This window comes from Ammodytes marinus (genome assembly GCF_949987685.1).
Source record: "Ammodytes marinus genome assembly, chromosome: 19".
Taxonomy (NCBI): domain Eukaryota; kingdom Metazoa; phylum Chordata; class Actinopteri; order Uranoscopiformes; family Ammodytidae; genus Ammodytes; species Ammodytes marinus.
The window spans coordinates 8,796,822-8,823,089 of record NC_137223.1 but is presented as its reverse complement, the minus strand read 5'-3'; the positions used below and the strand labels follow the sequence as shown (position 1 = coordinate 8,823,089).

At 39.0% G+C, this 26,268-nt stretch overlaps 2 protein-coding genes across 2 annotated transcripts; one reads left to right on the top strand and one right to left on the bottom strand.

The window, feature by feature from the left end:
* Nucleotides 1–673: 673 nt before the first annotated feature.
* LOC307266170 (rho-related GTP-binding protein RhoB-like) lies at nucleotides 674–3,689 on the top strand. Its single transcript, XM_080048116.1, has one exon. The coding sequence runs from the start codon at nucleotides 810–812 to the stop codon at nucleotides 1,398–1,400; it is 591 nt and encodes a 196-aa protein (XP_079904242.1). The 5' UTR covers nucleotides 674–809; the 3' UTR covers nucleotides 1,401–3,689.
* Nucleotides 3,690–5,868: 2,179 nt separating this feature from the next.
* On the bottom strand, nucleotides 5,869–20,612 carry LOC307265810 (apolipoprotein B-100-like; the record flags this gene model as incomplete). The annotated part of the gene is made up of 26 exons (XM_080047619.1): nucleotides 5,869–6,987; nucleotides 7,110–11,794; nucleotides 11,914–12,287; nucleotides 12,447–12,562; nucleotides 12,659–12,831; nucleotides 12,937–13,109; nucleotides 13,262–13,463; nucleotides 13,704–13,831; nucleotides 14,409–14,579; nucleotides 14,811–15,013; nucleotides 15,274–15,441; nucleotides 15,559–15,762; nucleotides 15,857–16,015; nucleotides 16,227–16,446; nucleotides 16,577–16,788; nucleotides 16,897–17,043; nucleotides 17,146–17,260; nucleotides 17,376–17,826; nucleotides 17,943–18,028; nucleotides 18,184–18,308; nucleotides 18,519–18,671; nucleotides 19,113–19,260; nucleotides 19,439–19,584; nucleotides 19,681–19,793; nucleotides 20,072–20,116; nucleotides 20,558–20,612. 26 exons carry the CDS (start codon nucleotides 20,610–20,612, stop codon nucleotides 5,869–5,871), a joined length of 9,891 nt encoding a protein of 3,296 aa, XP_079903745.1.
* Between the last annotated feature and the right edge of the window lie 5,656 nt (nucleotides 20,613–26,268).

Sequence of the window (26,268 nt, the reverse complement as noted above, 5' to 3'; positions counted from 1 at the left end):
ATATATATATATATATATATATATATATATATATATATATATATATATATATATATATATATTGTACATCCATTTAATTTTTAATGTATTTGTTGTGCCTAATAAATACACTTGAAATATATTACAGATAAACAATGTGTTAGCCTATTTGTGTGCTCATTAACCTCCTGTCCAACACATAGCCTAGACCTGTATCACTATCTCCAAAGATGTTATTTCATATGATGCAGGATGAGCTGTGAAATATGTCTTAGTTTGAGTGAATGCTTATTGGAATATAACTTTGAAGACAGGGTTGATTCAGTAACAGCGGAGGTCTAAACAATGCTTCGGTTGTGAATGTGTGTTTTAATAGGTCTATAATAGGAAGAGATGTAGCCTAAATGATAACAAGCCTCTAGTCTAGGCTATGTAAAAAAAAAGAAAAAATAAGGGAAAAAAGGGTCGGCAATTAAGCTACATCATCATGCAGTTTGGTGTATTTTTGCTGATCCTGGGTCGGATGGGTCCTCGTGGTCCATGACCCTCCCTTACATTGGGGAAACCGATGAGATCCAATCACCTCTTCCTTCACGAACTGTGATCTCACCTCCCCATTTCCGATTGGATTGCTATATTTAGGAAACCACCCTGTGCTTTATAAAGAGATCGCAGTGGTTGCTGGTAAATGTTCTGGAGTTGGTGAGACGGGGTTGGCCTTACGGGACAGGTCTGTCTGGTCTCATTCAGAGTTTAAAAGCAGCGAATGCGAACAGAGACGTCTGTGTTTTGGATGCAAAGTTAAACCGAGAGCTCGGAAGAAGGCAGGAATGGCAGACATACGTAAGAAACTTGTCGTGGTGGGGGACGGCGCATGCGGAAAGACATGTCTACTGATAGTGTTCAGCAAAGATGAGTTTCCCGAGGTGTATGTTCCGACTGTGTTTGAGACATACGTGGCCGACATAGAAGTGGACAATAAACAAGTCCAGCTTGCTTTGTGGGACACAGCAGGACAGGAGGACTACGACCGGCTGCGCCCCCTCTCCTATCCGGACACCGATGTCATTTTGATTTGTTACTCCGTGGATAGCCCGGATTCGTTGGAAAACATCCCCGAAAAGTGGGTCCCTGAAGTCAAGCACTTTTGTCCCAATGTGCCCATTCTATTAGTGGCCAACAAGAAAGATCTGCGCAACGACGAGAACGTAAAGAACGAGCTGTCCCGGTTGAAGCTGGAGCCAGTGAAAGCAGAGGATGGCCGGGCCATGGCCATGCGCATTGGCGCATATGACTATTTGGAATGCTCTGCTAAAACCAAGGAGGGGATCTGGGAGGTCTTCGAAACCGCAACGCGAGCAGCCTTACAAAAACGAAAAACGCCATCGAACAGTTGTCTTAAATGCTGTGTTTTGATGTGAGTCGATGCTGTAGGCTACGGAGAATAGCGACCCGCAGACGTGACGTTTCCACCGCCTGGATCCGTGTCTGAACGTGTATGGGCAGTGACCATGGTTTGGATACTCCCTTGTAATGCAGTCAGACGGCCCTTGTTGAAACCATAATGACTGCACTCTATGATCATCGGATATCGATGTGTGAAATGCTCTATCGTCACAGCATGTTTCTTGGTGGGTCACATGATTCCAGTCTGACAAGTGGAATGGACAAAGGACAAACCGCTACTACATTTAAGTGCGCGCCTTGTTTGTCCCACTATAACGTGGACGAGGCTTTCAAAATGACTGCTTTCAAACCAAGATTTTCAACTGCTCACTTTTTGTGTTACAAAGTGTTTGCATAGGCCTCACTGCCACGGCTATACTTTGTGATAAGCAAAGCAGTAAAAAATATTGCACTTGTTATTTATGTCCACTTTTGTATTGTAACATGACTGTATTAAGTATGGGGACCTGCACATCATCTGAACCCTGCTGTTATTCAAAAAACATTTTTTTTAATTAAAAAAGTAGCAGTAGTTATAGGCAGTGGATTTCTGTAGGTTCTATTGCATTTTTATGCAATTTCGAATAAAGACAGTTTAAGTTTACAGTATGAAATTGGTGATCTTATGTTTGTGAGTTAGAACTACATACAACAACAATGTTTTTGACTGTCTCACAGATTTCAAACACACGTTGAGTCTAGTGCTGAAACAGTAACCAGACATATCTTCTTTATTTAAAAATAAATCTTATTGTGTTTTCTTTAAGTTTGCTTGGCATGCTTCTACCCTAAATGGTATGTTTGTTGCCAACAGAGATCAGTTTTTAGAGGACATACATGTATTTTTAAACATGGATTATTAAACAAAGAAGGGAAAAGGTTATGCAGATACACAAGACTGTATGTAGCCAGCAAAGGAGGGGAAGTGCATTTTTCATACAGCTCACCAGAACCAAATCATTTAAAGCACATACAGGCTATCCCACGAACTCTGAAATGCAGGACCAGCTGTCTCAAATACTCAGAAGCGCTGCTTGAGGTTTTGTTTTAGCGACAACTTCATTTGCAGTGGGTGACATTTGAAAGAGAATATTGAGCATGTGATATGGTTTGGCATGTGATTGCTTTGTTCAGCAGAACACATTTTCTTTAAAAGTAAAGTGGGTTTTATCAGATCTCTATGAGCTAGTACCACACTCATACGGGATAAATGGAAATTCAACATGATTGAAATACATTTTGTATGTAACATCCAGTCCTACAGGATCTTATATGATGTTATTAATGCAATCTTAATAATTGTGCAATTTCAACAAAAGGCTTTGACTAAACAACTAAACAAAACCTAAATGTGAAGTAGTTATTTTTTCTAAGGCTGTAAAGTGTTTGTTCATTTCATGGAATAATGATTGTTTTAGTGACACAAATAACACAATTAATGTATAATTAAGAACAAGAATGTACCTCAAATTTCAAAAGTATTGCTAAAGTTAACATTTGAACTCAATGTCTTTTAGCTCCCCCCCATACTTTGTGTATAAATTCAGCTCCATTTGATCTATTCCTACAGAGAAGGGTTGCATTACTGTGCACTTACACAACGGTGGGAGAGGTTTCACAAATGACAGCTATGGACATCAATTACAGGGAATGTTGCTACAGTGGGGATCCAGGCCAGGGTAACATCCTGGTGGATTTATATGTGAATTATGCTTTTAGTGATAACTGTAGATAGAAAACCCTCAATATAAAAAAAATCTTCCGGTGGATTATTGTGAAGACACATTAACACAGTTAAAAGAGTTTCTTTTATAAATCCAACCAGAGTTACCATGGTGTAAAAGTCACATTCCTCCCTGCCTTCTGTTGCTGGGCTTTTTGCTGACTTACAGCACAGGAATGCATTGTGAAGGACTGGTTAATTTTCCGACACTGGCCCCCCTCATGTGCCTCTGATTTCCAATGTTGTCAGGACATATATTCATCAATCAGACAGTGAAATTTTCATCTTTTTCTTTATTTAACATTATATTTTTTTGTGAGCAAATTATGTTATGCACAAGAAAAATGCTGAAAATGTGCCAAATGTGTTTTGTTTGTATGAGTTTATCAAATTATCACCATACTGATATAATGGCATAATTTCTAGGTTTAAATGGTAAATTGGGATCAACGGAAATCCTTAAGAGAAAAAACAATACAGAATGTAAGGGAACAAGAGGTACTGTTTTGGCGAAAATCAATAAAAGAGTTAGTGTGTGTCACCACTTCTACTTTTCCATTATTTCGCCTCACATTCTCACTCTTAAGACAAATACAACATACTTGAGAAGAAAAATAGTATATTTATTGACAATTATGTGAATTGCCACATTTAATGAGTTATGTCATCCATTAAATGTGTTGTTATTCTTTTTCATTTTAGTGGAGGCTTTATGGTCAGTTCTTGAAAGTAATAAAGTACATTTACTTTACTTGATCATTTCCATTTAAATATACTGTAGCTCTCGTCACAACACACAGACACAGGTCGGCTTCTTTGAAACGGGCGTACTTTGCATCCACACAATGATCACGCGGTTCTCGTGATTCTTTACTCCTTTACGCCGTGAAAACTATCACAAATAAACATAATACAGAACGGCAAATCAGCGAACTATACAGCAGCTACATAAGCATGAAATAAACACAGAAATATGACACTAATTGGCACGTGAAAATTACATGCACAATACAGGAAATAAAGTGCATTAAAATGATGAAATAAAATACCTCGCTGGCCGCTTGTTGTGAAAAGAGGTTTGTTGAAAGTTCTTTAACTGTCCTTGTTACAGTCTTATATCTTGGCCGTCTGCTTTAGCTTCAGAGACAAACTTATTACAATATCGCTGCTCTTAAAGGAATACTTCACCCATACGGAACAGGCGTTCTATCATTATAAAATCACTATTATAATATAATGAATGAGAATTTTCTTCCCTCTGTCTTCCCTCAGTCTTCCCTTGCCCAGCTGTCCTGTTAATCCCAGCTCTTACTGTGATGTCACAGTAAGGAAAATGTAGGGTTAGACAGTGAGACCATAAAACACTCTTTCTGCCTTTTCTCAGGCTAGGATGAACCGCTTTAATTTTTTTTGCACATTTTTACTAAATAGGATCTCAGAATTCAATACACCTTTATATTCCCACCGGTGAAGCAGGTCTTTAACGAGCGACATTCACACACGCTTGGTCATGCTTTTTCATCAATTTCGATGAACAATAATGACATAGGGAAACTAACAAAACATTAGTTCCGTGCGCTTGCAGCACATTAACACATTCTAATATTCAGATTACATATTACACATGGGTTCAGTTACATTATATTAACATTTTAACCTTTTAACTCAACATGAATTATTATCTATTTATTTATTGCAGGAAATTAAAGTATTGATTATTAATTGTGCATAATGAAAGAAAACATATTTTGCAATGTCACTTACATATGCTATGTACACAATCTGTAACTGACCTCTATAGCTAGTATATACTTTGCGGATTAATGTTTTACACAATAAACACATGACCTTATTGAATAAGATATTCTATGTTTGATAAGTAGTGAAACGGTAGTGAAACAGCTCCAAAAATACTGCATACATTAACCCAAAAATAATTATAATTCAATAATGTATTACTGTATATGCAAGTTAAGAATCTGAATGATTTTTCGACCACTGCTTATGATTACACATAGCCAATAGCTATTATTATAATTGTTTTAATGTATTTCAGATGGTAATTAAATATAGGAACTTACTATCTGTCAAACGGACTATATCTTTACTTATTTTCATTATTTCACGATAAGAGAGCTTGTGTGTCAAAAAATCTATTTGTGCCTTTGCTAAATTTAGACCGAAGACAAGCGTTTTTATTGAACATTTTAAGGTAATACCACATTGTTACTGTTTTCAGTGTGTGGTTTTATAATGAGTAACAATACATTTGTTTAAGGGAAGTAACTTTGACACAAAATTATTTAAAATTATATATTAGTAAAAAAGGTATACCAGTGTGTGGAAATCATAACTTAGTACTTTTGCTGACACTCTTATTTCTATAAGCCTGTCAATACGTTTTGGGACATTTATGTTTAACTATAAGAAAATCATGCGTGAGATGTATGCAGTACAAACTGTCTTTATTGAAGGTCAAAAATGTTTTTTTGTTAAATAGTACAAGACACAAAAGGAGCACAATAGGATCAAAACAACAGCGATTCCACTGTGAAATAACAAACACAATTAATAATTTGAAGGACAAGCATCATGGGTACAGACAACACTTGTTAGTAAGCAGTTTTGCATTGTTTGGTAGAATATATGCTGTATATACTGTTGTTTTGAATTGTTACACAACATATACAGTCAATACAAACACTGTTAGCTATGGTCAGTTAGTTCAATTTAGCAACAAATGGCAAAGGAATGTCAACTTCGATCATTCTGTCACCTACTGTCACAAATGGTTCAACACTTTTGCTTTTGTCCTTAAGTGTCTTAATGACATTGTTTTGGAAGGCATTGACACGTTTTAACATTAAGTCAATCCAGGACTGGATGTCAGCTTGAAGCTGTTCTGTAGACATATCAGCCAACATATTCTCCAGTTTAGCTCTCACAGCTTTAATACATTCAATAACAATTCTGCGGGCTTCTTCAACCTCTGTGGTAACATCAGCCAGGATCTGGGAGTTGATGAAATCAGTGTAAACATCACTAACAAAGGTGGAGAGCTTCTCTACATTCTGGGATTTGAGGGTTTGGAGAAACCTCTCACTCTGTTCAATGGTAAACTGCATGAATGCTGAGAATTTGTTAATAATATCTTCCAACTTGATCTCCCTCAATTTCCTCACAGTGTCAATCACTTGGTCCTGAATTTTCCCCAAAGCTACAAACAAGTCATCAAGAATTTCGCTTCCCCTGACAACATGGTTAGAGCCAGGAAGGGTGAATTCAATGGCTTTGAAATAATCAAGGACTGCCTCAAACATGGTGGTAAAGTACTCTGGGAACTTTTGAACAGCCTCCTCAAATACATCAGCAACAAGAGCACTGAATTTCTGGTAGACCTCAAGGCCAGACAGTCTCTGTTCATATCCAGGGAGCTGGAACGTGGTCTCTCTCAGGAATTTTACAACAGCATCAAGAACAATTTGAACTTTCTTTTGGTATGCTTTGAGGATATAAATGGTCTTATCTGTGACAGTTGTTAAAGCACCGGAAGCATCTACTGCTGCAAGGTTGTCAACAGCGTTCTTGAACATTACTGTACCCTGGTTACCAGCCTGTTTCAAAGCCCTCTCAAGGCTTCTAGCTTTTCTAGAGATCTCATTGTATGTCTTGACAGCAGGATCAGACACCATTTCCATGATTGTGGGAACCTGTTTCTTTAGACGAAGCATCATCTCATAGGGCATCTCCATGTTCCAGGTTGTCTGAATGTTCAGCTTCTCTGAGTCCATCACAGACATCTTCAGACCCAAAATATCAATATCTGTTGTGGGCTCAGACTGTGAGAAAAAGTAAACACAAGACAAAAATATATATTACAAAACTATAAATACACCATAATAAACATTGAAATCTCAATCAATGGTAGTTAATATGCAAACAATTACATAAGTTTTCTTACCGCGTAGCGACCATAGAGTCTTGCTTTTACTTGTGCTGGGCGCTTGGTTTGCAACTGAGTGGCAATGAGTCCTGCAGATGGAGTGGACATAGAGACAACAAGGCCTCCCTCTGGATTTCCAGTAATCACCTGGTAGATTTCCATAGCCAGGTCATGTACATTTACCTTAGCTGAATTGGTGATGGTGACATCCACATTTTCATAACTTAAGATGATGATGCTGTCATGGTTTCCCTCTAGCATTGAGTGTTTTACAGACAGGACAGAGGCCACTTTGAATTCGCCGACTTTGTTGAAGTTGGTGTTACCCTCGATCTTTCCATTAAAGAAGTCAAATTCAGAGGATGAGGAAGCATCAAGTTTCACGATGATGCTCTCCTGGTTCTGGATGCTGGCATCAGTTTTGAGTGTGATCACTGCTGTTTTCATGGAGAACTCATAGGTAATATCACCCATCACTGGGATCCTAATGCTCTGAATTTTGGGCAGGGTGATTTTTGGAAGAGTGAGCTTGCTGAGGGCAGATGGAATATGCAGAGCAGGTACTTTGATGAGACTGACATCAGGCACTGGGATTGTAAATGTGGACACCTCGACATTCATTACTGGAATTCTGTAGGCAGGGACTGTGATGGTTTTGGGCAACTCATTGCTATATTTTTCATATTCTGCCTTGGCTTTGTCGAAAGATGTAGCAAGCATGGCAGCAGCCTTATCCTTGCCGATGAGCACTTTCTTTTGCAGAGTTTTGACATTGTTGTTAATGCCATTGATGATTGGTTCCATATTAATGTCAATGGTGATCATCTCAGGGTTCTTCATGTACTTCAGCTTGGAGTTCATGTCAAAGGTCTGCTGAGTTGTGATCAGGAGGTAGCTCAGGCCAGTGTCTTCCCACAGGGAGTAGTCTTCCACTCTTGGTGTCTTCATACCAACAAATGGCACAGTTATTTCAGGAATGGTGATGGTCTCCTTGAGTACATCAAGGTTTGCTTCTCCATTAATCTGGGAAAATACATTAATTTCGCTGTCACCATTATCCATTGTGAAGTAATGGGAGTATTTGTACTGGTTGAATCTAGCCAGACCTGTCCAGCTAGCCTGCTGTACTTCAGAGTTCAGAGTGAAAGAGATGTCATTCTGGAGATCCATCTTTCCAGACAGACTAAATGGAAGGGCAACTTTGGCATTTCCCTTGTTCTTGGTGTCAAACATAAGCTCATTAGGTGTAACCAAAGCAAGTGCAGAGCTTGAGATAGTTCCGCTAAGATGTCCAGCTAGCTCTGCATTGTGAGAGGCAGTCAAATCCATTTTCATGTCTTCAACCTTAGCCTGGAACTTGACCTCTGCAACACTGCTCTTAATGAAGGGTGTTTCTGTCTCAAACTTGGCATCGATAATTATGTGGCGGAAAATGCACACTTCTGCGACCACATTCTGATTTAATTTAAAGTGGCTGTTGCCTGTGTCTCCGGCGAAAGTCACTTTAGCTGTGTGTAGATCCATGACCACCTCTAAATCACTTTTGTGGGCAACCTCACCTGAGAAGTCCTGAACTGCATATTTTTCATTGGCCAGATTGTTAATGGTCAGACGGGCTGTGCCATCCTCAAGCAGGAAAACTGTCTTTTGATTAATCACTGTTGTACTGAAGACGTTCAAGTCCTGTTTGAAGCTAGTCTCAACGGTGGCAGAAACTCCATTTTCCATGGCAAAGAATGCATTATTGACAAGTTCAGCAGCATAGAGCTCAGTATCAACCTTGGCAGTAGTTTCAGCTGAAGCTTGGGCTGACAGGCCATAGAGAGTCATTGTTCCCTTGTGGTCGAGTGTAAAACTTGAGTGGTCAACTTTGATGTCCTCAGAGATGGCCAGGCGACTCATCTTGGGTGCAGCAAAATGAGCAGAGGCATCCACAACATGGTTAAGTACCCCTCTCAAAGTAGATGTAGCCTGTGACTTAAGGTTTATTTTGAACTCTGGTGTGTCTGATGTAGTTGTGGTGTTCTCCAGGTCAGCAGTGGTCCTGAGTTTGTAATCAGGGGAAGTAACTCTAAACTCACCATAGAGTTTTCCAAAGCAGGGGATCTTGCTCATATCTGCTGCTTTTTCTTTCAGCTCCATTGTGAATGTTTCATAATCAAACGATTTGATTTTCTGCACCATTCTCATGAAATAGTCACTCATGTCATCAATCAGCTGTTTGAAGTCAAAGGAATTAATTTCATTGACAAGCTCCTGAACAGGTACCATAACTCTTCTCAGCAGAGGCTGAATGTCAATTGACCTCAGAGCAGCAAATGCAGACTGCATCTTTTCCCTCACCTCATACTGCTTCATAATTTTAACAACCTCATCCATGGTGGCCGCAATCATATCCTCAATCTTATAGCTTGAAAGGATCTCCTCTACTTTAGAATAAATCACATTGAACTTTTCAGCAATGTTATGCTTCTGGATCCAAGCAATGATAGCATCCTTCATTGATCTCAACACACTCATGACTTTGTCAGTTGGGAACTTGGTTGTCATGTTGTTCACAAAGTTTTCCATTGAGTTGATAAATTTTCCCAGGTCTTGTACAAATATGTTGAAGTCAAAGTTGTCAATAACATCCTTCAGTTCTGACATTTTTGTCTGGAGCTTGGCACTGACCTCATACTTGGTGTTGATGTCTTTCAGCATATCAATGCTTTGGTCCATCAGATTCATCACTGTGGCCTTTACATTTTCAATGACTGCAGGCAGGTGCTCAAGGAATGGGATCTGAATGAAGTGGCTGTCACTGCTCTTGTCATATTTCACAAATCCAGCGATGGCGTAATTTTCACTTTCATCACCAAATAGGGTGGTTGAGACATCTCCCACCAACTCAATGCCCATTCTCTCTGCATTGTTATAGGCACTGATTTCTTGATCAAATGTGTGCTCATTTACTTTAGATACCAATTTCAGTGAAATGCTTTGCTCTTTAAGGCTCAGCATGCTGTTGAACTTGTTGTCTACATTGGTGTTGATAGTGGGTCTGTCTGTAAGTGCATGGGTGGTTGAGGCTCGGTAGTCAAATGAATGTGTGAACAGCAGGGGTTCTGCTTTCAGGAGGAATTTGCTGTATAATTCACCACTCTGCTCTCCATAGAGATTCACTGTGCCATCTGAGTTGAGAATGGCATCAATGTTCAGAGTAAAGGGTGCAGCTACAGTTTTGACTGTGCTGTCCAGACGAAGAGATGGTGAGTTAAAGTTAGCCACATTGTTGAACTTCATGGTCAGACCAGCAACCTCCATATCAGTGGCATGTGTCATGTGAGCTCCCAGGATTTTACTGTTTGTGTTGCACTTTGCAGAGAAGATCATGTCAACAAACTTGATTTCATAAGTGTGCTTGAGCTCGCCCTGTGAGCAGTCTCCCATCACTGTTCCAGTCAGCTCCATGGTGTAGGGCTCTGCCTTGAACTGGGCATCATTACCAAAGTTAATGTCCATGATGGTCAGGTCGTTTTTCACACTAACCGAGGCAGTTAAACGCTCCATGTTAACAGTGATGTCATGTTTGTAGGAGTTACTCTCGTCAAAGAAGTTGTCGGTCTTGGACTGGAGGGTAAAAGATCTCAGAGTAAGAGACAGTGAGTGGGTATTTTCGGTCCTCATCTCGTTGAGAGATCCAACGATGTTGTTGGAGACGATCAATCCATTTTCATTCACTCTGAGGTTCACTCTGTTCCTAGTGTTAATGTCAAAGAGGTTACCCTCAAGGATGCCATTAATATACACTTCTGTGCTTGCAATCTTTCCCTCTACATTGAGCTCAGCTTTGTTCTCTTTAATTGCTCCCTTAGTGGTGAGAGACACGGTGGCACCAGTTGTGTCAACTCCTCCGTGGAAAACGTTTTCAAAGGTCATTGGACTGTGCTGAGCAGTTGTTGTACAGCTGGTGGTCAGGCCATTTGTGTTCAGGGCAAGGGTTGCTTTGTGAGAGGCAAGGCTTGAAAAGATGTTCAAGGAGGCATCAGCATTGATCTCCAAGCCGGAGGGGTTCAACGACCCTGTGATCAATGAGTAGGCACGGTTCTCTGTGTCATCAGCTTGATTCTCTAGTCTAAGGCTGGCCTGTCCATCAAAGGCAGAAAACTCCATCTGGCTACGCACCATACGCTCACTAGCCTTGGTAACAGAGTCTGACTGCATGGAAAGCTTGACATCCTTGTAGCTAAGGCTCATTTTGGTGGTGTGTTTGATGGGGTCACTGTGCATGTTGGTGTTTGACTCAATCAGAAGTTCCTCATTTGCATAGGATGTCTTGATCGTGTTAGAAACCTTCAGGATGTCAGAGTTAACCTTCAATGTACTCTCCATCCTTGCTTCTTTCTTCGGTGGCTCAACAGAGAAGGAGTGGAGATAGGTGGTGCTAGCAGTCATGGTTCCAACTGACACACTTCCTTCTGTGTTGATATCTCCGGAGAGCATCTTTGAGTCTAGGACGACCTGGGTGGTAATAGTCAGAGAAGTCTCCAGACCCGCAGGGGCGACAGCATACACATTGTACCTTCCTGTTGACATTACATTGTCTGTGACAGCAATGGTTTCCAGTACATTAACACCTGCATCCAGGAGCATGTGTTTCAGGGAACCATCAACTGTGAATTTCAAAGTTTTCTCTGCTGTATCGGTTAGCTCTGCGGCTCCTTTAAAACAAACAGATCAGTGAAATTTTGATTAGTATCAATTTGTTTGTTGTTTATCTTGTGTTCAATAATAAATGGATCACTCCCTAAATTAAAGAAAATAATAAAGATTGAATTACCCTCAGTTGAGAATGAGAGAAGTTTGACTGGACTTTCAGCTATGACACCGAACTTGGCCAAGTAGCTAGGATAATCTGCAGTGTTGTTACCAGCAGATACCGTTGCCTCCCAGTTATAATAGTTGCTGTTGACCTTAGAAGACAGTTCCACCATTCCCATCAGAGGCAGAATGAGATCATACTCAGAAGGGATGGTAAAAGTGGGGATTTGGATCTCCTGCGTCGCAAGCTCCATGCCCAGCTGAGGCACAGAGATGCGTGGGGATGTGACCACTGGAGGAATCCTTAGCTCCTCAGAGGATTTGCCACCCAAAGGCAGAGGGATACTGATGGTCAAACGGTCCTGGTTGAACTGGTATTTGATTGTGCTTTCACTGGTGAAAGGATGAAAAAAATTGTTAAATTCCAAATAGACATTCAAGTGTTGAGCAGAATGTTGTTGTCCTTATTTTACAATTTGATCCGGATGAAAATGCAATTTTCTCATAACCCTTAAGAAAACACACAAATGATTACGTGTGGAGTTAACTTACAGGTTCATGAATAGGTTTTCAGGCATGGAGGGTATTTCCACATTTGATATCTGGTTCTTTAGAGTCTCTAATTGGGGAACATCAGTAGAGATCTTATCCATCCAAATATTGCTTGCCTGATGAAAAAACATCACAGTTCTCATGTTTTAGTATGGAAGAACTCAATAAATCCAGGTCTGCTTAAATTCATATGATACAATTATTCTTTTCACCTCAACAGCCTTATCGAAGACATCCTGCAGTTTCATGTCAGTGGCAACCTTTTGGCTCATGACTCTATACAAAGACATCCCCAACACAAACTTGAGGTCTTGGGTGATAGGCACCAGGATCTTAGTATCAGCATTCATGTTGGACATCATGTGAACCTCAGCCTGGTCTTCACCTGATAAACACAGCATTTTACTTTTACATTTGAGATAGTATTCAGACAAATTATCAATCTTTGAACTCCATTACCATACTATCTTTTAGTTTCTAACAAACATACCATATTTGAATGTGACTGCCTGAATGGAGGAGGTCTCTGAGAGCTTGACATCACTTTTGATCTCCATGATGAGACCAGCAGCATTGTTCATGGTAGCAGTGATGGTGGCATCAGTCTTTAGTGAGGGGACTAACAGCTGAACTTGCAGCATGCCATCAGTCATGGCCTGAAGTCTGTAATTAATAATAATAATAATAATAATAATAATAATACAATTATACATGTATACAGGTTCGTTAATTGTGTAATTGTGTAAATCTTGAAGTAAGATACTTGATTCATTAACAAGAGTGTTTAAACAAAGTTTGTCACAGGGTTGACTCACTTGGCATGGCCAATCAGAGACAGCTGAGGCACGTTCTTGCTGGAGATCTCAAGTGTCATGGATTTGCCTCTGACATTGCTGTCAGTCATGCCAATCTTAATGCCGGCCTCGACATCAAAGTCAGGTACCTGGACTTGGGTGGTGAAAACATTCCTGTTCCTGTTGTATTTCATGGTGGCTGTTGCCTCAGTAGGCTGAGCACCTGAAGCCAAGAAAAAGTATAACATGATGAGTGATGTATAAAGCCTTATGAAATTAAAAAGGTGATACACCCATAGCTTAACTTTCACGTAAAAAGGTCAATATATATATATATATATATATATATATATATATATATATATATATATATATATATATATATATATATATATATATATATATATATATATATATATATATATATATATATATATATTCTCTCCATAAAAGATGCTCTTACCCTCAGCTCTCAGTGCAAACATCAAAGAATCAAAGAATTGGTCGTCCTCTCCTTGGCTGAGGAGTTCATAGGCGATGGTGGCGGTGTACTCAGAGACCTCTTTAGATGGATTGACTTCCAGATCAAACCTAGGGTTAACAGAACACATTTAAGTTTCTTCATATACATCTTGTTTCTTCTATTGCACTGTGTATCTAAAAAAAATCACAACAAAATTAGTATTTGTGTATCAAACTTTCACGATATTCACTAAACATTACTTTGTGTCGGTACAGAAAGTCCTCTATCAAACTACTCAAATATGTAGCATTACAGAGGAGAGACACCATTAAATGACCATCTCCTCCTGACTTAATCCTTTCATGCATAGTGGTCACTAAAGGGGACAGCTATTTAAAAGCTGTTTTCTTATATGCATGGGTTTTTATGGTAGTTAGTATATAGTTGCACATCAGCCACCACAGTGGATTTATCTTCTTATCACAATATTTGTATATTGTATTTAATAGTTTTCACAAAATATATATGATTGTTTTATTGAAAACATTAATAAAAAAAATAAAAAAATAAATAAAATGTGTTTTCAAATTTAAAAGATAAATCTTGACGGAGCTTGTTGTAATTCATGCATGCAGGCGTTTAAGAAGGATCATCATTTAGCATGCTGCAGTCAGTGATATTAAAATTGATCAAATATCAACTTACTTAGTCTCTCCATTCAGTGGGAAGTAGGGAACAGCAGTCTTGTCACCAGTTGTAGCACGAAGTGTTTTGGTGCAGTAGCTGATTCCAGAGAAGAGAGGTTTGCAGGTTGCGTCGCCCTCTGTGCTTGGGATCATTGAAGCCTCACCAGCGCCCACAATAAGCAATTGATTGCTATTTAATGAATAAAGAGCAAAATAATTTTCTCTATTCCAAAACGTATACAGTACACTATGGTGCCACAAATGTTGAAACACCTTTCTTCTTTATTTGAAATATATTGAAGTTAACAAAGATAAATAAAATCATAATTAATTAAAATATTTGCCATCTGTACTTAAGCACCGAAACAACTATTTGATTTATCATATATAATTTATGAATGTATTTTTGTTATTTTGTTACCTTATGCTGAATAGCTTTGTTGTGCCCTGTGGGGCAGGGATGGAAAGCTTGACCTGGTTCCCCTCCATGGTGATCTTGGCATTGAGCGAGCTCTCATGGTACATGTTGGTGTGCATCTCAACTGCGGACACAACAAATTCAGGGATGTGGACTCCCATCTGAGTCACAAACTTAACTCCAACAGAGGGCATGAACAACAGCTCCTTCAGTGAATAAAAACAGATAAAAAAAATTAGATAGGTGGCATGGTCAGGGAAAAATATATATAACACTGCTACCATCATACATACTACTCAGTCAAACAATAAGAACTATTATACTAGTTAGAATGAATAATTATTAGCATAACTGTTTATAATCAGACTTTTCATGGCATTTGAGTTAGAAAACTAATAAAATAGAAACAGTATAAAGCAATAATTGACTTTTTTGATAGAGCATTGAGGATAGGTTGAAGGATTACCATCTTTGGAGCCATACGAAGGCCTCCCTTTGCACCAGGAGTAAAGGTACCAGACATAGCAAATGTCAGGGGCATGCCGGATGTTGTTGGCATGATGAATTTGTTGTCCATGAAGATGTAATGGGCAAATATCTCATTGTCAGTACTGGACATCAGGTTGGCCAAGACCTAATAAAAGGATCAGAAACTGTTATTAAAATTCTCTTTTACTGTGGGAAAGAAACAGAGCTGTATTTTGTCAGACAGGCACTATTTTAAATGGACAACAGAAGTAAAACACTGTACCTTGGTAGGAATGATCTTCATAAAAATATCTGCATACATTATTGCGTTATCAGCAATATTTTTCAGTTCACTGCCCTTGATGTATCCAAGCTCAACTCCCATGATCCTCAGATAGGCCATGGCCTCAGGGGACTCTTGATTCTGCAGATCTTTAACCAGCTTGTTGAAGTTGCGAACAATTTCTCTCACAAGATTTTCGGGAACCTTAGGAAAAAGTTATTTCAGTTAGTTGTGGTTGAAATTATAACATAATGCAGACTGAGACTGTTTATTGGCAATAATTACACTAAAGACATACCTTCCTTCCTTCTGATTCTGGGATGGTAACCCACTTCTCCAGCTCAGGTACTTTGTCTACGGCCCAGTACAGACCCTTTAACGCAGTGTGAGGGAAAAACCCATTCTTTCCAAACAAAGCCTCAATGGTTGGCTCGAAGCCCTTTCCTTCCATGCCAACCTATCAGAAAAAACAGCGTGGGTTTAGTGTGTTAATGTCTGAATATTGACAAATCATAATCCTGAAAACGCTTCTAAACTGTAATTTCAGTGGCAGATCGGTAGTACTAAGCAGAAGACAATTACCTAAAAACAAGTGTTTTAAGTGAGTGAAAATGTACTAATTAAATCAGCAAAATGTATCTGAATATTATTACTCTAGCATTTCATACCTCCCACATATCCATGTTGAAACCAAAAGCTTTCAGGGTAGTTGCCAGCATAACCTCCCTTGGCAGCTGGCTACTGGGATCAAAGACTGTGTTGCCCTGAACTCCCGCCTGCATGCTCTCATAGGCCATGCCAAGCTTGTAGTTGCGAGACTTTGTGGTGTAGTCGCTGTGTGTTGTGACGTCAGTGTCCTCCAGGCCATCCATTATCCTCTGACCGAGCCTGGGTAATAATGAAATGTAAATTAATCAGCTGTATATAAGAAGTTGAGTTTGTTAAATCAGCACAGTTTTTTCATGAAATAAAGCATACAGTAAATGGTGCGGCTAGTTGAAAGGTAATCCGTCCTTACATTTTGGTCTCTGGGTCATTGGAGGAAATTATATTGTAGACGAATGAGGTCAAAAAGGACTTCATCTGCATGTTCTGCTCCTGTTTAAGCAACTTCTTCACAATCTCAATGTCACTGTCCTGGGGATCCCTCATCAGGGTCAGGAAAGCTGCCAGGCGCTTCTGCAGGGCACCCTTGGGGTACTGGCTGACCCTCTGGAGGTTAGAGCGAACCTGGATAGAAAAGCAACAACAACTTATTTGTCACTGTGTTTTGGGAAACTCCAAACAATAAAATTAGGAACATAATACTGTTTAGTTTTGGATGGGGATGTTGGTTACCTCATCTGTCACAGACATGCGTCTGAAAGCCTGGATGGCAGCCAGCTGCACAGACAGGGTGGTTGCAGGCTGTCTCATACACTTCAGTAGGGTGGCCTTTATAGCAGGGTCAGCAGCCTCCATTGCCTCCCCCATGTTACCAACAACCTGTGTAGACAAGTGTAGACAATTAGAAAAAACACGGAAGTGGAAGTTTGCATAAAAAGTTATATTTTCAAAAGCAGTCCATGTTCACAAGTGGTTGCCTACCCTCAGGGTCAAGAAGTTAACATCTTTGTCGCCAGCGCAGTCTGGGCCAGTAAGGGAAGCGATGAACTCAGAGACAGCAGTGATTTCAGGGGTGAGACCCTCAGCCTGGTACAGTCTGAGGACAAAAGTAGACATTAGTGATTAGGTCATGTAAACCAGGAACCACCACTCACTGCTATGGCATTGATGAGGGCTTACTTCTTTCAAAAACATGATGTAGGTTTACTTACTTCCTGACTACGTTGCTCAGGGCATACATGATGGGTTTGCTCTGCTTGTACTGGGCCATTGCCAGCATGTCCTTCACCATGAGAGCAGAGGGGTTGGGCAGCAGTGCCAGTGCGTACACAGCAGCGTCGACCTCATGAGCACCTTCGTCAAAAGTCCTGAGAACCTTCAGCATGGCGCTGGTGCACTCTGGGGTTCCGCACTGAGTAAGAGCTTGTAGTGTCAGAGAGGTGGACATGTCCATCATCTCAACAGCAGCAGACCCCAGGATGTCAACCTTCAGGCTACGCAGCTCAGACACCAGGTTGAAGAAAAGGGTGGCACGCTCCTCTCCCTGAGTGGTCTGGGACAGGGTGTTCAGCTGCTGCATTGTGGCCATGACAGCATCCTTGGTCTGCACGGGGGACTTGTCGTCAGAAACATCCATGGGCAAGAACTTGACTTGTTCCTCATCTGTACAGAATAACAGCACAAATGGTAAGAAAATGCACAATAATTTTACACTTTTCACATACTGAGCATATTTTGATATTGTACACAGTATTTAAAAAAGAAACTGAAGCACTCACTGAGCTCAAAGATTCTGTCGTTGATCTTGGCTGTCTCTCTGAGAGTCACAGTCTGCTTCACCAGAGCAGAAATTCCATACTCATTCCTGTTTGCAGAAGACATTAGACAATAGGTAAAATTGTCTCAAGTTTTCGGAACCATCACCCTCTGCCCACTCTACAAATGGTTAAATCACTTTAAAAGTCTATAAGAATTGCTAAATGGGATACTCTATTATTTAGTAATTTTTTTTAAACTTACTGGTGAGAGAAGGGCAAGAAGATGTGTTTCTCTGTGCAAGTTCCACTGGTCATGTGCTTCTTCTGGTTGTCAAACTTGTAGTTGCAAGTCTGGGTGCTGCTAATCATCTTGGAGATTGGGTAGTTCTGATTGAAGCAAAAGAACAAGAATAAGTCATTGATGTGTTACAGTATGAGGAAGAGCAAACAACAGGAAAAGTGTGAAAAAACTGTATCTAATGCGTATCTCTTATTTAATGAGAGTGGTACACGTTTGGATCTCCAAATTCTGACCGCAATCAAACAACTCCTGGCTTTAATTTTTGACAGAACAAGGTTGATGCTTAAATCTCTTACCATGCCAGAGATGAGGGCCAGGGGACTGGTGTGCTGCCTGCGGGCAAAGAACGAGTCACAGTTGGAAAGATCCCTGGTGACGGTCACATCAGTGGCAATGTCCTCTCTGGCGTTGACGGTCAAGTCGGTGGCGCACACTCCGTGCACGGTGGGCTGAAAGTGATGAGAGGCATCATCAATACTGAGGATGTTGGAAGCAATTCAACGAAACAATTTCGCAAGAGCTGGTGTGGTAAACATGCTTTTTTTGTGCTTTAGAAATCTCCCTGAATTAGATTATCAATAGATAATGATCTGAAAGATTACCGCCCATCATAAGAGCAGGTGATGACATTAGCAAAGATAAACTTATCTAGGACTTTGCCCTGAAGCTTGTCAGAACATGAGTGAGAACATGATGTTACAAGAGTGTATTTATCACCTGTTACTGGGGCAGCTTATCTACCCATTGTGCAACTTGTTTATCATTGCATGAGGCTACATCACAAACAGGAGCAAGCTCTACTTAGGGGACTCTGAACTGATTGGTAACTAATAAATACTGACAACAACAAAAATAACACACTAAAAGAAATGTAAAAACAGGAGAGCTACCATCTGTTTGTTCTTCTCCTCTTCCATTACGGGCACCATGAGTGCAGAGACGATTCCCCTCTTGATGTTCAGGATGTTGACATGCTCATCTTCCTTGGGGAAGAGTTTGACGTCACTCTGTTTTTCAACTGTGATCTTCAAGGGGTTCCTGTTGACAAGGGCACATCATCATTAACAACCTGCCATTTTATGCCTTGTTGCTTTCGATTAATTGAATTTAATTTACTTAATAAGAAAAAAAATAACAGTAACCAGATGAACACAAACATGATTAAATTTAAATCTAAAAGCTAAATCTTTGCTGGAAACATAAGAATTCAACTTACATGGCCATGGCAGCGCTGAAAGCCTCAGCTCCTGCAGCTGGACGATACATTGGGTTCCCCTGTTCATCCACATCAAAGATCTCACTCAGGGAGCACTCTGTTGTGCGGAGGATGAAGCTACAGGTCTGGGGCACATCAACCTCAACCTGTGAAGCAGATTAAACAGTTTGTTTAGCTCTACTGTTATCTATTCAGGGTCACCGCGCTGTATTTTCAGGAATGGCCAGGGCTGTGAGACATACTTTGCAGGAGACTTTGGGGCCGCTCTTCTTGTCGGTAGCTCCATTAATGCCGTTAAAGGTCTCAGCTTCGTAGTCATACACAAACCGCCTGAAGTTCTTGAATCGTTTGGCCACTAAAAATGATTTAAACCTCATTTAGAGCACTGCAAAGTTAACGTCAAATACAATACACTGTGTTTTTTACACTTATAACAAGTACACCAACTTCATGAACCTTAAAATACTTCAAATGGATGGTTTAATACTAAGGAAGAGGATAACAATTTAGTTTATTTGATCAAAGGGGAAGATTCAAAGGAGGAAATAACTTTCTTTGTTGCATATTTATAAAGTTAAATCTCATACTTATGTTATTTATAAAACAATCTTAAAATCACAAAAAGCAACTCACACAGGCAGCCTGAAGATTGTTCTTCAACATTTCCCACATCTTGCTCTGTATAGGATGAAAACAATTGTTTGATTGACATTTTAAAAAGCCACAAGCTGCTCTGAAACTCCAGACTGAACACTTTTAATTTCTAACATTTTATAATATCAGTATTTAAGAGTATAATCAGACCATTATTCAGTGTGAATAATTTTGTTGCGCTCAAGATGTATTTAGCTAATCAGTTATTTACAAATGATTTACATAGCATTACAAGTATAGTATCACACAATTAATGCTCAAACACAGAAAATGCTTTAAAAAAAATATTACTGCATTTATTCACTTGTCACAAACAAAACAGCAACATTTTAAAGTAAATTATCAGCTGTTTTAAATACCAAGCAACAAACGTCCAAATGCTTGTGCCTCAAATGTTGTTACACTTAATATATCAAAATATGTCCTTGAATTCTATTAGCTTCAAAGTAAAAATGAAGTACTTACGGGCTAGTGCGTACGTGCCCAGCAGCAGCAAAAGGCAGAGCTTGGTACCCCCCATGATGGGCTTAGTAAAGCTCTTGGAAACCTTAAGAGAGGGAGAGTTCTCCTCTTTCTGTGAGAACTAATTACTGTGCTCTGGTCTATGGGCTTTTATAGTTCTACAGTCTTACACTAGGTGATTACCAGGACTTGCAAATGTGTTGCCCTCGTTCCAAAGTCTGAGCAGTCCTTGTGGCAGGCCAAAGGTTCTAATGTTTTACAAACTAAGACTGTCAGCACTGGGTGGGGGTGGCCTGTGCTATTGTGGTAAATTACCTCTCTGTTATTTGGGGTTGTTTTCTTGAAATAAAAGGCTGATTCCCGAGATCATACTGGAGGAGTATACTGGAGGAATGAACATATGTTAATCATAACATAATAGCATTTATCTTAAGGAAAAATAAATTAAATTCTAATCAGATCAATGTCATAGGCTATAATAATTTATATATCCTGAATAACTAACTTTGATTGCTTCTTTCAAGTGCTCAAAGGGCAGTGCACTATTAAACTAATCAGTGTCAGTAGTAGATTTGACTGTTTCAGAGTTATCATTTCATGTGAAAAAAAAAGAATAGACACCATTCAACCAATTAAAAAGTAAGCAATGAAGTGATGTAGCACAAAGGTTACTCAATACTGTCTCTTTAAGCATAAAAAGGTACATGAAGGCCTCGTACAGAAAGCTGAGAAAAACCTTTGCTCCATTACCGTTGAACAATATGAATCATAATGACTCAGAAGCGAAACCCAAGTCACCTTTTATTACAGTTCTTGTTGTGTGTTCTAATATTAGAGCATGTCTTTTTTTTCATAGCGTTCTAAGCATGGGTGTCACAGATAACATTACAATGTCTGCGTTCCATTTAGGTGTGCCAGTTCCTGAGCCCTGGTTTAGTGCAGGGTGTCTAACCGGCATGGGCAACTTCTACAATCATTTAAAATGTCTCCTATGAACAATGGACCCAAGGCCTATTACAGCAACTGTGACCAGTGGTAGAATGTGGAAGGAAACTTAGTCAAGTACTGTACTTAAGTACACATTTAAAGTTTAAAATTATATATATTATTATTAGGATTATTAGAACCAACAAATAATATATTTCTCTCTTGGACAATGTAAGCCCAATCACAGTCTAAGACAATGTGTACGACTTAAACACCATTCAACATTTGTCTAGTATTCTTCAGGGCTGAATCTTATTTGACTGAAGCTACACAAATGTCTTCATAGTTTTTTTATTTTATTTACAGGGAGTACAGTAAGCCAATTCAACACAATGGACAGTGGCAGACTCAGGCTGTAAGGGGCAGGGGTGGAACATTTTTGAAACAGCACCAGCTGCATGCTTGGGGGCACCAGTGCACAGAACTTTCAATTTTTTTCTAGTATGTAAGTATTTAGTTTTCTTCTACTGGAAGGGTTAACTAGAGGGAACTTATAACTTATATTGGTTGTTTTTAGAAAATGTGTTGAAAAAACACAAACAGTTCCCTTATTGATAAAAAAACAAACGGACAATGTCATACATACAAACATACATACATTACATAACATACTTGGATAACCTTTAAGCTACTGAGAGAAGCCCGTAAAGCTGTTTGATCAGGATTACAACAGAAGTGAACTCAAGATAAGTTAATCAGACAAAAGAAGACAGTCTGACATTACATAAGATTCACAAAAACACTCAGCAGTGTGATAACAGTATGCAGGATACATTCCTTTGGGGCCTGGAGCAAATAGCTATACATAAAAGTTCTATTAATATAAAAAAAAGTGGGAACATTTAAAAAGTAATTGCAAATGTGTGCTTTAGTGATGATAAAGGAATATAGTCACAACATATACATCATATATAAAATAAGCCAGTAACAATAAATTAACTAGTGATTAACTAGTGATGTGTGTGTGTGTGTGTGTGTGTGTGTGTGTGTGTGTTCTCAAAGAGAAAGGTTGATTGCATTTGACCCTTTCTGTCATATCAACCACACATATGGATCAATCCAAAACTTAATTTCTGCCGCACCCTGTGCCTGAATGATCTCTGAGTCTCGGTCAAAGATCATCTGCTGTGCTTCAAGCTCTTTGATCAATCAATTGTGTGACAGAAGTAAGAACAGAGAACAGATCAATATGGCTCAATGTTTATGACGTGTTGTCAATGTATGGCACATCAGTCCTCAAAACCAATGTGAATGTAATGCGTGTGACTTATACATCTGGACCAGATATACAAAGAATGGATAGATGAAAGGGTAGAGGAAGGACATTTAAAAGACAAAAGATAACTTTTATCAAAAAGTAGTTTGCAAAATGAAAAAAAAATCAGAAATAAGCTCAGAGTTTAGGGGGTGAAAGGTAAACCTGATTTGCTTAATGTGCAATGCTACCCAAAATCAATAGGGCACATTTGCATCTTGCTTGTAATCTGGGTTTGCACTTTTTCGGACCCTTAAAGACATAGCCAGACCCATGGCATGCTTTTAAACTGCTCGGCACAATCAGCTCAGCTAGATAACGGTGGTAATACAGTTTTGTTGAGGTCGAGGGAGACTTTAACGGCTGGACTTGGTTCAAATTAGAGATAAGATTTGTTGTAAATTTAAATACAGAGAAATTGTTAGGAGAAGAGGTTAAACCAACCATTCTTGAAGGTTAAAGTTTTACGTTTACGTTGAATTTTTATTTTCATATTATAGTTTTATATAATGTCCTTGTGGTGGCCAAATATTAGAAGCAAATCTCAGTTAAATGCAATAGTGTAATACAACAACACTCAGCTGAGCACTACGACCTTCACGTTGGTTTATTGCTGGGTTGTTGTTGTTGTTTAGACTTGATTACTTTTAGCTAGGTGTACCTAATAAATGGCAACTGATTGATTGTAGTTTGTGAGGTCATGATCCTTGAGAAATATTATATGGAAAAATTACCACCCCTCTTTTTTTTCAACGTGTCTTTTCACACAACTATAGAAGGAACCAAGAGTTTGGACTACAACACAAAACATAACTTTATATAAATTCAGATAACATAACAATTGTGAAAAACAGAAGTAAAACATTGAATTTTAAGTTATTTTATTAAAGCAATTTAGGTTTTCACTTTATATTTTTAATAAAAAACTTAGGGGATAATCACTTCTGATTATCACCTTATCCCCTTATCCCCTCTTGCATGCCCTTGGGCGGTTGAAAGAACAACTGTATGTAGGCTACTGAACAGAATTTTTTTTAAATATTTTTTATTTTATATTTATTTTATTTAACACCAGGCAAATAGAGACATTCAAATAATTTACGATGTAGGGCTGTTAATTAGGAAATTCCGCTAATATCACCCAGTGGGATTGTTGTGTTCAGTATTTATGTAATTATCTTGGACTTTGCTGCCACTCATTTGACAACTCTATCTCTTTGTCTGGTGTTCTTCAGAAGCTGCACAGCTGGAGTCAGAGGTGTTCACCTTAAGATATCAACAGGTTAAGTTACACTAGGCTACTTGTACTGATAGTTTCTCTGTGTTTTCGTGCATTTCAGGTTCATTAAGAAGTTACTCCATGTGAACAAAACAATAGGCTAATACTGCTCCTGGATTGTGTCGTGTTAGCTAAACTAAGCTAAACCACAGTGTCTTTCATGTGTCTTACTGATGAGTTCTTTTTTATTTTCTATTAATGCCGACAGTGAGAGTAAATTAATGCTAATGTCTTGATTGTGACCAACCACAATTTAAGTCTTATGTGAAACTTGTTATTAAGTGGATATATAGGCTGTCGTGTGTCCATGGAGCCATAAGGTCAGACTCCAACCGGCGTGGTCAACTATTTCTGTTATGAAGAAGGTGAAAACTAAAGCCTGCTTTAAAAAATGCCAGATTACTTCCTGTGCTAATTGTAATGTCTTGCTTTATATAAACTTAGATAAAGTGTTGTATGAGGAATTTCACTAAGGCAGGACACCTACACAATGCCTAGCTTGAATGCCTAGCTTGAAAAAAACATTTCCTTTTTTGATTTTTCTTATATTTATTTACCCCATCACCTTTACTAAACTAAAAGAAGGCATACAGCCAAATTCCAGCCAGTAATGTGACAATCTTCCTAAATTATGGAAAATACTAAACAAATAAAACAAGAACGATGTCAACAGAAGGCTCCTTTACATTTTTACGTCAAAATGAATTTAAGTATTCAAATTTTCGCAGCAGTAATGGACACATTACAATGTAAATTGATGCAGTTAAAAGAAGGCAGATATTTTTATAGTTAGCTAAGCAGCTGCTTTTTAAGGTGTGCCATTTGGATTAACTCAGAGGAGGGGAAAAAAGGCATGCCAAGGAAAAGTAGTGTCTAGGAGACAGGCAAGCTCGTCCTAAAGGAGTGTCTCAAATTTCACCGCAAAATTAGTTTTAATGTTGGCAGGGTGTATGTTTTGTTGTTGTCACCCTAAGATGTGGTCAGGTGACCCTTTTGGTTACCTTACAAGATATATAAAGAAGTGGTAAGCAACAATAAGCAACCATTATTAACGTTATTACTGTAATTAGGGTGTTTCTATTCCTGCTATGACATGTCTGACATCATGTGACATTGTCTTTCATGAAGAGGGCCTACGAGCCATTAAACAACCACCTCAGTACAGTATGTCCCAGTCAGGGCAGTGCTTCACAACAGAACCAATATCTAATGCTTTGTCCTGTGTGCCTCTCACCTGTACTTTGCATTCTCAGAACTGCATAGGTAATGCAAGACTGTTGTTGAGCACACTGTTGTGACAGTGTGTATATAGAGGGAGTTCCCCGGTTGTTATGGGTGTAAGTGAGTTCCTCAAGGTATAAAGGCACAACTTAAATATTAAAGAAATGTGCATATGAGCAGTCTAAAGTATATGATTAATGAGTGACGGGTATTGTTGCTTGCATGTTGTCATAAGTAGGAAGACTTCAAGTATGAGTCCCTACCACCCTAAGGCAGCAGCCGCAGCAGTTTTAAGTTTAGGAGAATGTGGTAGTACTGATGGCAGTTCCTCCAACATGGAATCAGTGTGTGCAAAGTAGAACCAGGTAGAAATTTTGAGTTATCATATTTGTTGTTGCTGTTAGCTAATCTATAATCGTAGACATCTGCCTCAAGCATGTCTCTCTCTGTTGGCAAACAGCAGGATCTTAGATATTAATCACACACTTCATAATACATTTATATTATCAGCACCAACTGCTTTATAATGAATAATATTACAGTAGATGAGCAGGTATGGAGTGATGTGTAATTAAGGAATTTGCTTATTTCTGGGCAGAAGAGGGCTTGCAATTGTTGGCACAGATTGCATCTGGACATTTTTATTACACTTCACCTATTTTCAGAATCAGAATCGGGTATCAAAATATACTATATATTCACATTGAGTGGGAATCGCCGTGGTCTGATAGTGCAGACATAAAAGAAACATAGAGAACATAAACGCAAGTCAAATAATATGAATATGAAAATTTTAAATTTCTATTTAAAAAGAAAATCTGTACAATTGTGTTGGAGTGAGCATGATCAAACACGGCCCTATATCTCCCTGAATGGTATATGATAGTATTTTCAGGAACTTCTTGATAACATATTCCTTTACTGTTGAGGTGACCTGGTGTTCATGGTTCAAAGGTTTATGGTTCTTTGAAT